Source organism: Plecotus auritus (assembly GCF_963455305.1).
Source record: "Plecotus auritus genome assembly, chromosome: 7".
Taxonomy (NCBI): domain Eukaryota; kingdom Metazoa; phylum Chordata; class Mammalia; order Chiroptera; family Vespertilionidae; genus Plecotus; species Plecotus auritus.
In genome coordinates, this window is record NC_137774.1 from 60,544,998 (window position 1) to 60,558,305 (window position 13,308).

General features: G+C 39.3%; 1 protein-coding gene across 1 annotated transcript in view; it reads left to right on the forward strand.

Moving 5' to 3' along the window:
- LOC308252651 (phospholipid-transporting ATPase ABCA3-like) overlaps window positions 1–13,308 on the forward strand; it is a gene marked incomplete at both ends in the record, with an annotated part of 346,909 nt that overhangs the window by 213,793 nt on the left and 119,808 nt on the right. The window contains 3 exon segments of the mRNA XM_080677416.1: window positions 5,693–5,791; window positions 6,667–6,835; window positions 7,732–8,032. Coding sequence (XP_080533542.1) covers window positions 5,693–5,791; window positions 6,667–6,835; window positions 7,732–8,032 — 569 coding nt within the window.

Here is a 13,308-nt window from a genome sequence, read left to right on the forward strand (position 1 = left end):
GTAGGTGTTTTGTGGGACCCAGTGGTGCAGTCTCCCAGTTCTTCTGGGTTGGGTGCTCTAGGAAAGCCCCTTACTTGAGTTATTTGGGTTCTCCTATTGTAGTTGGGTCTTGAATGTTATTGTCCTGTTTGTGGATAATATCTCCTCTCAGGCTGACTGATTATGTGGCCACCCTAACCACATATCACGAGCTGTTGTGGAGGTGCTGACCAAACAGAATAAAATACAACACAACAGAATGCAAAACAGGAGAAAACAACAACAGCAAAAACAAACAACAAAAGAAACCATGCACCAGACCCCTACAGAACAAACACAACCAGCAGAGAAGAGAGAAGTCAGAAAGAGAAAAGATAGCTAGAATGATAGAAAAAACACAAGAAAAAAAAACACAAAATAAAACCAAAAAAATAACACCTAAAAAACTAACAATAAGAAAAGGAGTAGCAGAATATGTAGATGCAGAGCTGAAATAAATAAAATAAGAATAAAGAATTAGAGGAATAGGTGAAGGAAAATTGTTTAAAATAAAAGAGAGAGAAAATAAATGAAAAGACAAGAAAATAATTTGTAAAGGAAAATAGAGGAGAAAGCTGATAGACCTAAATTAAGAAAAGGAAAAAAGATGAGAAAACAGGAGAAAAAGAAAAAAGGAATTAAATAGAGAAAAAAAATTGAGTAGTGAAAAAAAAGAAAAAAAATGAGTAGCAAAAGGAAAGAGGAAAATTAGATACATAAATGAATCAACAGAGACTAAAATAATAACAAAAAAAGCATAGATAAAGAAGATAAATTTAAAATTAAAAAAAAAAAGGGTCCTAGCCGGTTTGGCTCAATGGATAGAGTGTTGGCCTGCGGACTGAAAGGTCCCGGGTTCAATTCCAGTCAAGGGCACATGCCAGGGTTGTGGGCTCGATCCCCAGTAGGGGGCGTGCAGGAGGCAGCCAATCAATGATTCTCTCTCATCATTGATATTTCTGTCTCTCCCTCTTCCTTCCTCTCTGAAATCAATAAAAATATATTTTTAAAAAAATAAGAAAAAGGAAAGAAAAGAGAAATAATTAAAAAAGAATAGAGAAGAAAAAAAGGGAGGAAAATTTGAGAGGAGAAAAAAGTAAAAAAAAAAAAAAGTGAATTGGCATTTGTTTCAGCAGTTTAGTGCCCCCTGGGAGCTCACTTAGATCCCACTCTTCTCTGTCTGCCAATTCTGAGCTTCCTGTTCTGTAGATAGGTGCGGACACTGTCAGGGACTGCCCTCTTTTGGCTTTCAGCACCTGCTTGAAGCTCCGAATGATTCACCTATTCACCATTTGTGTCTCCACAGGCCTTGGCTGCCAGCAGGAGGGCCAATCTACCCTCTGAATTAGGTTCATTAGCAGCACTAGGCCCAGGGCTGGACAGCAGACTTCCCCTGGTTCCCCAGGCTCCGCCTCTGCCCGCCTTTGCCTGCTATCCATCTGTCAATCCTAATCACTCAAAAGTCTGTTTCTGAAGGGGCTTTAGGCAGGGGAGGTGCTGTTTAGTTTTCAGGGAATGTGGTGGGTGTGTTTCCCTGTCCCAGAGCCACTCCTCCACAAGTTGCCCAAATTATTACTTTTTCCTTGGCTGGACAGAGATCCTGTGTGGAGACCAGTGAGGCTGGCTAGAAACCTGGAGTTTTTATCAGTTCTCCTGTGTGGGGAAATTATCAGTCTGTTTCCCAGGATAGTAGAGTGGGCGGCCCCTCCCCCAGTCCAGTCACTGAGGGATCATTGAGACTGTTCAAACCCATAGGCGTGGCCTCTGCTTTTGTTCCTCTGTTAAGCTCCAAATGCAGTGTGTGGCATGCTGTGGGTGGGACAGGCTGTGCCACTTAGGGCGTTTTTTTGTTTTTTGTTTTTGTTTTGTTATTCCCTTTTCCTGCCCTGTGGCTGCTGGGATCCTTTCAGGAAAAATGCCATTTCAGTTTGGGGCCTATGACTAAATGCTCCTCCTGGCTGCTGTTTTTTCAAGTCTCCCTGAACTGCTTCCCACCCCAGCCTCTCCTTAAGCACCTGGAGTCCACGTCTCTTCCCTTGCTCCAAAGCCTCCAGTGAGTAGTTGCAAATGAAAACTCCTGTGCTCTGGGTTAAAAAGAAAAACAACAACAAAAAATGAAACTGTGTGCCACTTGGTTGAGAATGATTGGAATTAGAAAAGACCTACCACAGTATCTTGTAACCACATGTGCATCATGCTTAGAAAAGTAAAATAAAACTCAATGGAAGAACAAAAAAAAAAAAAAAAATGAAACTGTGACTTTCTCTCTGACCAGCTCTGGTCTGCCAGCTACAGACTCCCCGGCAGCCAGCAGCCCTGCCGCCTTTCACGGCTGGATGTTATGTGGGCTGAGGGTCTTGGCTCTGGTGGGTGCTCTGGGCTGTGCAGCCAGCCTAGGCTCTGGACCTCTTATCTTCTAAGGCAGTGGTCGGCAAACTCATTAGTCAACAGAGCCAAATATCAACAGTACAACGATTGAAATTTCTTTTGAGAGCCAAATTTTTTAAACTTAAACTTCTTCTAACGCCACTTCTTCAAAATAGACTCGCCCAGGCCGTGGTATTTTGTGGAAGAGCCACACTCAAGGGGCCAAAGAGCCGCATGTGGCTCGAGAGCCGCAGTTTGCTGACCACAGTTCTAAGGGAACAGACCCTCCCATAGCCCAGTGCTGCCTCCTCCCTCAGCCTGCTGCCTGCCGCCCCTGGGAGCTGGGTCAGCTCCTCTTGAGACCTTGCCTTTCCTACCCGTCTCCAGGTGTATTCCATCGTTCCTTGATGTAAGTCTCCTTCTCAGCTGGGCCTCGGTAATTTCAGGTGAATGTTCTCCCATTTAGTTGCATTTCCAGTCTGGCACTGGGATGAGGTGCATGGCAGGTTTGCCTATATGGCTGCCATTTTTTCTCCTCAAATATTTTTTCTTGTTATATATTTCCCAAAATATAACATTTATACTAATAAAAGTGTAATATGCAAATAGACCAAATGATGGGACAGCAGAATGACCGGACGACCTTCCGGACAACCACGCTATGACACCCACTGGTGCCAGGCCAGCCAAGATGGGTGCAATGCAATTGGTCAAGGGCCTGGCCATTGCCCCATGATCGCCCTACAGAGGGAGGACCAGGCCACCGGCTGGCAGGGCAATCGATAATCAGGGGGCTCCATGATTGCCCCAAAGAGGGATGCCCAGGCCACTAACCATGTGGTGGGTGGGCAGGACCTGCCTCTGCCAGGGCAATCCATCACAAAACCCTGGTCAGGTGGGCAGGGTCTATTTCTTTGGGGCGATCGATCACGGGACTCCTGGACTGTGAGAGGGCACAGGCAGGCTGAGGGACACCCCCCCCACCAGCACATGTATTTTATGCACCAGGCCTCTAGTATATAAGAAAACTTGTATAATTAGAAAAATAGATATATGTTCTTCACAATATAATTGGTTCATATTATAATTTGTTTTGTTATTTACCTATTATAATCATTTTGTTTTATTAATAATTATTACTAATGAGTTTGCTCATCTACATATGATGACAAAATTAAAAAGCTTATTTATTTCTGGAGCATATGAATTAGAAAGCAAAACTCTCCCACAACCACTCTCCCACTCTCCATACAAACAATCACTGGGAAAGTTTGCTGTATGTTTTCCACGATCATGACATGCATCCATTGACATGAGTACTAATTATAATAATTAGTTTTACAGAAATGAGATCTTACTATAATGTTTCGAATCTTGTTTTGTTCCCTTATCAGCATTTTTCCATCCACTTTCTAGATAAGACTTTTAGGATTTCTTCATTTGTAAGATGACTGAAAAAAATTTCATTTTAAATTAAAAATGAAACTCCCATTTGATCCAGTAATCCCACTTCTAGGAATATGCCCCCAAGAAATCAGAAACACCAATCAGAAAGGATATTTCTCCCCTATGTTCATAGCAGCACAATTCACCATAGTTAAGATTTGGAAATAGCCTAAGTGTCCATCAGCAGATAAGTGGATTAAAAAAGTACATCTACACAATGGAATACTACACTGCTATAAAAAGAAGGAACTCTTACCATTTCCAACAGCATGGATGGACCTGGAGAGCATTATGTTAAGCGAAATATGCCAGTCAGAGAAATATAAATATCATATGATCTCACTGATTTGTGTAATATAATGAAAACATAAACTGATGAACAAATATAGATATAGAACAAAAACAAACAAACAAAAAAACCAGACCATCAAACCTTAGAGGGAAGGCAGGGGTGGGGATAAGAGATCAACCAAAGGACTTGTATCCATGCATTATGAGCATGACCAATGGACACAGATAATTAGGGGGTGAGGGCATGTGCTGCAGGGTGGGAGTGGGTGCGGAGAAGTTAATGGAGGAAAAAGGAGACCTATGTAATACTTTCAACAATAAAGAATTAAAAAATAAATAAAAATCCCATTTTAATTAGATCTTATTGTATCATATATCCATATTATATCTACTCATTTACTAAACTGTTGATGGAACTTAATCTTCATTTTGTGCTTTATTAATACACTTTATCACACAGTGTAATTCTAATTTTGTCATATATTGTGTAAAGCCAAAAAAACTAATAAATATGTGAAAATATTCATGTATTAACACTGCTTATCTATGAAGGATATTCTAATGATTTTTATATGCATTCATTTTCTGAATTTTGTACAATGCATTCATAGTAATTTCATAAGTAATGTAAAAGCAGCAGAAGAAGATATGGGTGAATCCTAGTGGAAAAACCATGCATTGAGAAGGATGAAACATAGAAAGAGATGGACTTCAAACATGTGAATGGCTATCACGTAGATAGATTATATCTGATTATATAACTTAAAGGTGCCAGCTGAGAACCAATGTGCAAAACTATATAGACTTGAATGGAAAGCAATTTAAGCTCAAATATGAAGCTTAAATTTTAATAGATATTCCAAAAGGGGAAATTTGAGTTCTTTAACACTGAGAATGAACAGATAGATTCAGTTGCTTGTACTGGGACTATAATAGATGATCTTGAGCACCTGGACGTTTCTGGAAAAGATGATCCTTTCAGTATGAAGTACTGTAAAATCTTCTCAAGAAAACTTTAAAAGCCCTGATGTCTCCACGTTTCATCTGTCTCAGTTTCTACACATTTCCTTGGCTGTTGAATCACATGTTTCTCTCTACATTTTCATCTACTGAACCTGATCCATTTTCTATTTTCAGTGTCTTTTTCCCACTATTAACTTGAATCTGATTTTCTATCTCGATTTACTAAATAATTGACTAAGGGACCATAGCATACATGTGTGTGATAAGTCTACTATGTCAACTTGATAGAGTTTTAGCATAAATAGTCTCTTGATATTTTATTAGAAGACCAAAATTATGTGTATCTAAGTACAAAGTAGAGTGGGAAGCAATTTGCTATAGTAATTTGCTAGTTTCTTTTTTAAAATTAATTTTCCCACCTTTTTGATTTACCAAAGACATGAAATTATAATGAGCATTGAAGAATGACCTACATTTTCCCCAATGCTGAAAAAAAATGTTAGTTTAGAATAAAAATACATAACTAAGAAAAACTTCTGATTTGGTACTAGCATTTTCTCCTCCCTCCTCTTCCTCATTCTTACTCTTAATCATATTCTTACTCTAGGTTTGAAGCTCTGTTTACTGATCTGGAAAGGAGACAGACAGAACTGGGCATTGCTAGCTTTGGTGCCTCTATCACTACTATTGAAGAAGTCTTCTTTAGGTGAGCAGCAGTGCATAGGGAACACCAAAACACTGAGTGGGGAAAGGACCACCTCTTAGTCCCCTTTGTAAACTCACCATATTTTCAGATGCACACATTAAAAATTTAAGAAGTGTAGGGGGAGGGGCCTCATGTAATTTCTTTTACAATAAGAACATTGAAAAAAATATCATCACCATCATTTTATAAAGGAACTAGAGACCTGGTGCATGAATTTGTGCATGGATGGAGTCCCTCAGCTAGGCCAGCAATCAGGCTAATGATCGGGTCAATGATTGGGCTGACCAGGGCCATGGGAGGTTGGCCAGGAGGAGGGGCTGCGGGAGGTTGGTCGGCCAGCCCAATCTGAGCCATCAGGGTGGCCAGCTCGGGGGAAGGGCCGAGGGAGGTTGGCTGGCCAGGGGGAGGGGCCGCAGGAGGTTGGCCTGCCAAGGGAGGTTGGTTGTGAGAACGCACTGACCACCAGGAGGCAGCTCCTGCATTGAGAATCTGCCTCCTGGTGGTCAGTGCGTGTCATAGCGACCGGTCATTTGGTCATTCGGTCGTTTGGTCATTTGGTTGCTTAGGCTTTTATATAGATAGATAGATATTCTAACTTTCTCAAAGTAGGAGTTAGACCTTAATCTTTAACTTGAATGAGTTCCACTTAATGAAACATTGTGTTGACCTTGTTTTTCTAGCTTGCCCATGGTCTGGCAGCAGTCCTGTAAATGGTGCTGGGGAACCACTTGCTCTACCATATTCTTTTCATATAGTGCTCCTACCAGTCAGCAAGCAAACCAGGAGTCTTCTAAGTTGGGTGTTGTGACTCATTCTCTGAACAAGATGTATTGGGATAAAGTAGAAATGTAATACTTTGTACTTTTTAAATATAGGGTCAATAATATAGAAGAGTCACAAACAGACATTATACCTACCCAACCTCAGCCTCTCTCTCAGATGAGTGAAGTGTCAGTCAAGAACCAGAATAGGAATATGTCAAGAAATGAGGGAGCAGATTCATCCACTGTGAATGAAAGACCTGCTGTTATGTTTAATACTGGGGTAAGGATCTTTACAGAAAACTGATATATATTTGGTTGGGGCACAAGAGGTACATTTTGAAATACTTGGACAAAAGGAGTGTGGAATTCACAGGCATTGCAGACCCAACCAGATATGGAGCACCCTGTACCATGACCTAATTAATTTCTTAATGCAGAGGAATGTGTTCTAGATAAAGATCTTAATAGTTATTTCTCAGTTGTTTTTGTTTTCTGTTTTAGAATTCTTTTGTTTTTTCAAGTCCATAATCCAGAAATTTGTTAGTTCATTGAAGCTAGAATGAGCTGGAGTGAGCATGATTCTTAATAGTCAAGCATGCACAATATTTTAAATTTTTTGCAATGGTAATTGATATTACATAAGGAATTGCTATTTAATAACTATGATTCTCAGTGTGGTAAGTCTGTTTGAGTTGCCAAGCATTTCTTTTATCCTCCTAATTATCCATTTCTCCAATAAAACACTTTGGTTTTCTTGACTATAAGAAGACTGAGGAAAATCATCTTGTTGAGACTTTTAAGTATGCTACATCAAAAGCCAGAACATAAATATCTTATTTAATCCTTATAGCAGAAGTCAGAAAACTTTATGTAAGGAGATGATAAATATATAAGGCTTTGTGGGCCATATGGTCTCTGTTGCAACTACTCAGCCTGTCATTGTAGCAAAAAGCAACCATAGACAATACAGAAATGAATGAGTATAATTGTTTTGACCCCTGCCTTATACAGACACAAGGCTATACATACTCTTGTGCATTATCATACTATGTTTGAATTCTATTCCAAGTATTTAGAAATTTTATGTATGTCTACCATAAAATTCCAGTGTTCATCTTTAATTTCAATGTGATTGACCTGTTTAGGTCTATAATGTTCTGTTTCTTCTTTCTTCAGTGTTCCCTCTACCACCAGCAGTTCTGTGCCATGTTCATAAAGAGGGCAATATTCAATTGGCGCAACTGGAAACTCATTTTGCTGCAGATACTGGCACTTCTAGGATCACTTACCCTTCTCTCCGAGACTGTTAGGTTTACACATAGTAATGATGAGAAGGCCAGACTAATGAGTTTGAGTCAATATGGTCAAACCATTGTGCCTTTATCAATTTCTGGGAATTCTAATTTGACTCTGATTTTCTTAAAACATCTTAAAAGTATGCTAGAGCCCGACAACCATACACTTAAGGAAGTGCAAGGTAAGGCTCATCAAGAAAAAGTTTGTTCTTAGATAAAGATCTGGTTGTGCAAAGAAGGGTCTTAACTATATATATGGATTCCTCTCCATTCTTTTCCTGTTAGTCACCAGTTTTATAGAGAGAGCTCAGAGTCAAGAAATTCACTCTTTAAGGCTACTGGCCTCACAATGTTAATTATTAGTGGAGGCATTTTATTTTAGCTGTGGGTTGCTTACATGACACTTGTTCCTTCAAGTAAAAAAAGTGCCAAAGTGCCATGAAATTAAGCATGAATTTTGTTTTGTTATTCAAGATCTGGTCAGAATGTAATGTATCACATGACTCTAGGCCTTACAGAATAGAATGGTGGTCCCAAGCTATTCTTCCATCTCCCACATCTTTTCCACCATTCGTGTCATTATTTTTATTTTAGCCATTCTGGTAGGTATTTAGTGATATTTCATTGTTGTTTTAATTTGCTTTTCCCTAATGTGAGCATCTTTTTCATGTGTTTATTTTTCATCTGAAATATGTGATCATGTTTTTTGCTCCTTTTTAAAAAAATATTTTTATTGATTTTAGAGAGAGAGGCAGGAAGAGGGAGAGAGAGAGGGAAACAGATATGAGAGAGAAACAATGATTGGCTGCCTACTGTACATACCCCAACCAGGAACTGAACCCGTAACCTCGTGTGCCCTGACCAGGAAAGAAACTGATGGCCTTTCAGTGCACGAGAAAACACTCAACCAACTGAGCCACACGGCCAGGGCTCTTTTGCTTCTTTTAAAAATGATGATGTTATATTTTACTGTTGAGTTATGAGAGATTTTTATATGTTTTCTCTTATACTGTCAACTGTATTTTCATCATCATAATCAGTTTTCCAGAAAATAGTTTCATTTTGATGAAGTCCAATTTGTTAAATTTTTCTTTTATGGATTGTGTATTTTGTGTCAAGTCTGAATTTCTGCATAGCCCTAAATAATGAAGACTTTTCTCATAAAAATGTTTATAGTTTTCTAAAATTTTTATAATTTTATATTTTAAGTTTATCATCCATTTCACATTAATTTTAGTATAACGTATAAGATGTGCATCAAGGTTAAATTTTGTGCCTATGGACATCCAATTGCTCCTGCAACATTTGTTGAGTGATGATATCCATTTAATATTTTTGTACCTTTATCCAAAATGAGTGGGGCATGTGTGGATCTATTTTTGGGTTCTCTATTCTACTCATTAATCTATGTATCTGTTAATTCATCAATAGTGTACTTAAAATATGGTAGACTAGTCCTCCTACTTTATTACTGTTTTTCAAAATTGTTTCGTTCCTTTGATTTTTCCATATAGATTTTGTCCATACCTATAAAATAATTTGTGGGAATTTTTATAAGAATTTAATTATATCAATTTGGAAGAATGAGTATGGGTTTTCCAATCCATGCATATAAAATGTGTCTTCATTGAATTAGAACTTTTAAATTTCTTTCCAGTGTGGTATACTTTTCATCAATGAATCCTTACATATTTTCTTAAATTTATAGCTATTTCCTTTTTTTAAATATTTTTTAAATAAATCTTTATTTAGATTATTACAATTGTTTCTCCTTTTTCCCCCCATAGCTCCCCTCCACCCAGTTCCCACCCCACCTTCTGCCCTTACCTCCCCCCCACTGTCCTCATCCATAGGTGTATGATTTTTGTCCAGTCTCTTCATGAACCCCCCATACCCCTTTCCCCCTGAGAATTATCAGTCCACTCCCTTTCTATGCCCCTGATTCTATTATATTCACCAGATTATTCTGTTCCTCAGGTTTTTAATTCACTTGATTTTTAGGTTCACTTGTTGATAGATATGTATTTGTTGTTCATAATTTTTCTCTTTACTTTTTTCTTCTTCCTCTTCTTTAAGAATACCTTTCAGCATTTCATATAATACTGGTTTGGTGGTGATGAACTCCTTTAGCTTTTTCTTATCTGTGAAGCTCTTTATCTGACCTTCAATTCTGAATGATAGCTTTGCTGGGTAGAGTAATCTTGGTTGTAGGTTCTTGCTATTCATCACATTGAAAATTTCTTGCCACTCCCTTCTAGCCTGCATAGTTTCCGTTGAGAAATCAGCTGACAGTCGTATGGGTGCTCCCTTGTATGTAATTAACTGTTTTTCTCTTGCTGCTTTTAATATTCTCTCTTTGTCTTTTGCTCTTGGCATTTTAATTATGATGTGTCTTGGTGTGGTCCTCTTTGGATTCCTTTTGTTTGGGGTTCTGTGCACTTCCTGGACTTGTAAGTCTATTTCTTTCACCAGGTGGGGGAAGTTTTCGGTCATTATTTCTTCAAATAGGTTTTCAGTATCTTGCTCTCTCTCTTCTTCTGGCACCCCCATAATTCTGATGTTGGTACGCTTGAAGGTGTCCCAGAGTCTTCTTACACTATCTTCAACTTTTTGGATTTTTTTTTTTTGCTTTTTGCTTTTTCGGTTGAGTGTTTTTGCTTCTTTGTATTTCAATTCTTTGACTTGATTCTTGTGTTCCTCTAGGCTGTTTTTGGGTCTCTGTATAATATTTTTTATTTTAGTCAGTGTATGTTTAATTTCTAGTTGGTCCTTTTTCATATCTTCGAGGGTCTCGTTATATTTATAGGCCTTTTCTAGGATATTCTTGAAAAGCCTTATAACCGTGGTTTTGAATTCTATATCCAGTTGTTTGTTTTCCTCCATTTCTTTTGTTTGTGATCTGATTCTTTGACGCCGCATTTTCACTGCTTCCCTGAGTTGGTAAGGTAGATTTGTGTGCTAGGTTTCCAATATGGCCCAGTGGGTCTGCCTCCCCAGTTAACCTGAGGTGGACACTCTTGGTGCACCCCTTTGTGGACTGTGTGTACAGCCTTGTTGTAATAAAGTCTTGATTGCTGTTGGTATCACTGGGAGGAATTGACCTCCAGGCCAGTTGGCTGTAAGGATCAGCTGTGTCTACGCTGGGAGAAGTTCGGTGCTGGAGACAGCCTTATAGGATTAGACTTGCCAAATTGCAATAGCCTCTGTGCTCAGCTTGGATGGGGTGGAGTCTCAGGGCGGAGCAGACAGTCTTGGCTTCCAGTCAGCCTTGCCCTTGTGCGCGTGCGCGCCTGCATACCTCTGCCTCCCCTGGCTCTTGAGTCTCTGCCCGAGAGTCCAGATTCCCCCGACAAGAGCGTGGGTCCCCAGGGGCTCGCCTGGAACTGGGGTTCAGTGCAGTCAGAACTGGGGCTCAGTGCAGTCAGGAGCTTCTGACTCCCTTCCACTAGGGAAAGCCTATGGCAACCTCTGCAGCCTTTGTGCGCACTGGCATGCGCGCGCCTGCAGACCTCTGACTTCCCCGGCTCCCGAGTCTCTGCCCGAGACTCCAGATTCCCCCCCGTAAGAGCGCGGGTCCCCAGGGGCTCACCTGGAACTGGGTTTCAGTGCAGTCAGAATTGGGGTTCAGTGCAGTCAGGAGCTTCAGACTCCCTTCTGCTAGGGAAAGCCTGTGGCAACCTCCGCAGCCTTTGTGCACACTGGTCCGCACGCCTCCAGAACCCTGCCTGCCAGGGCTTCCCCGGGTCTCCCCGGGGTCTCCGAGTCTCTGGGTGCCTTTCTCTCTACCTGACAGTCCAGACTCTCCCTGTATGAGCCTGGGTCCACGGGGTTTCACCCGGGACTGAGGTTCAGTGCAGTCAGAACTGGGTTTCAGTGCAGTCGGGGGCTTCCTTCCCCCTTCCGCCAGAGAAAGTCAGCCAGGCTCTCAGCCACCCTTCCTCTCTGCGCGCACAAAGACCCTTTGCCGTACCTCCAATTCTCTGTGAGCTTTTCTCTTTCCTTCTAGTTGTAGAATTTTCACTCAGCCAGCTTTCCTGTGGTTCTGGATGGTGTCCGTTCTGTCTTTTAGTTGTAGTTTTGAAATTGTTGTGAGAGGCAGCAGTTTAGGTGCTTACCTATGCTGCCATCTTGGTTTCTCCACTATTTCCTTTTTGAACAGACTTAAATGGCATTGTATTTTTAATTTTGGTGTCCATACATTTATTCTAGTGTATAGAAAGCAATTGGTTTTTATGTTTATCTTGTACCCCGCAACCTTGGTGAATTCACTTATCAAAGCTAGAATTTTTTGTTGATTCCTTGAGATTTTTCTAGATAGACAGTTATGTCATCTGCAATTAATAGTATTATTTCTTTATTTATGGTCTATATGCCTGTTTTTTCTCTTCATGCTTCATTGCACTAGACAGAATCTCAAGCACAATGTTGAATCAGTGATGAGAGTGGATATTCTTTCCTTGTTCCCAGTCTCAGGGGGAAAGTATACAGTTTTTCACCATTAAGTATAATGTTAGCAGTAGAGATTATGTTGATGTTCTGTATAAAGTTGGGGAACTTTAGCAATATTCCCATATTCTTATCATGAGTGAGTACTGAGTTTTTTCAAATTTTTTTTCTGCATAGATTGATATTATTATGTAATTTTTATTCTTCGGCCTATTAATATGGTGGATGACATTGATGATTTTAAATACGGAACTGCATCTCTAAAGTAGACCCCCCTTGGTCATGGTGTTTTATTCTTTTTTTATATTGCTGAATAATTTTTGCTAATATTTTTCAAGGAGATTTACACCTATATTCATGAAAGATATTGGTCTATATTTTAGTTTTTGTACTTCTTTTGTATGGTTTTTTTATCAGGGTATTACTAGCTTCATAAAATAAATTGAGAAATGTTGCCTCCTTCTCTGTTTCCTGAAACATATTGTCTATAATTAGTGTTTATTTTTCCTTAAATATTTTTTAGAATTCTCTAGTCAAAACATCTGGACCTGACAGTGCTTTAGAGCCTGCCCATCCTCCACATCCCTGAGGGTGTATTAATACCCCTTAAGTAACAGTAAAATCTTGCCATCGCATTAAAAACATATATCCAGACCTGGATATTCATTTGGGGGAAATTTTTTAATTTATAAATTAAGTTTCCTTAGTAATTATTCATTAATCTCTATTATATTGGGTGAGGTAAGCAATAGTTTATATTTTGAGGAAGTAGTCCATTTCATCTAAATGTTCATAGAGTTGTTCATAGTATTACTTTATTATTCTTTTGATATGTATCTATAGTGATTTCCCATGTCATTGAGAATATTGTTAATTAATGTTTTCACTCTTATTTTCCATTCTGTTTCTTCTTTATTTTGTATTGTGCCATTGGCTTTTTTTTTTTTTCAAATCAACCTATCTTCTAGTTTCCTATCTACTCTTCATTTGTATCCAACCTGCTATGAGTTAT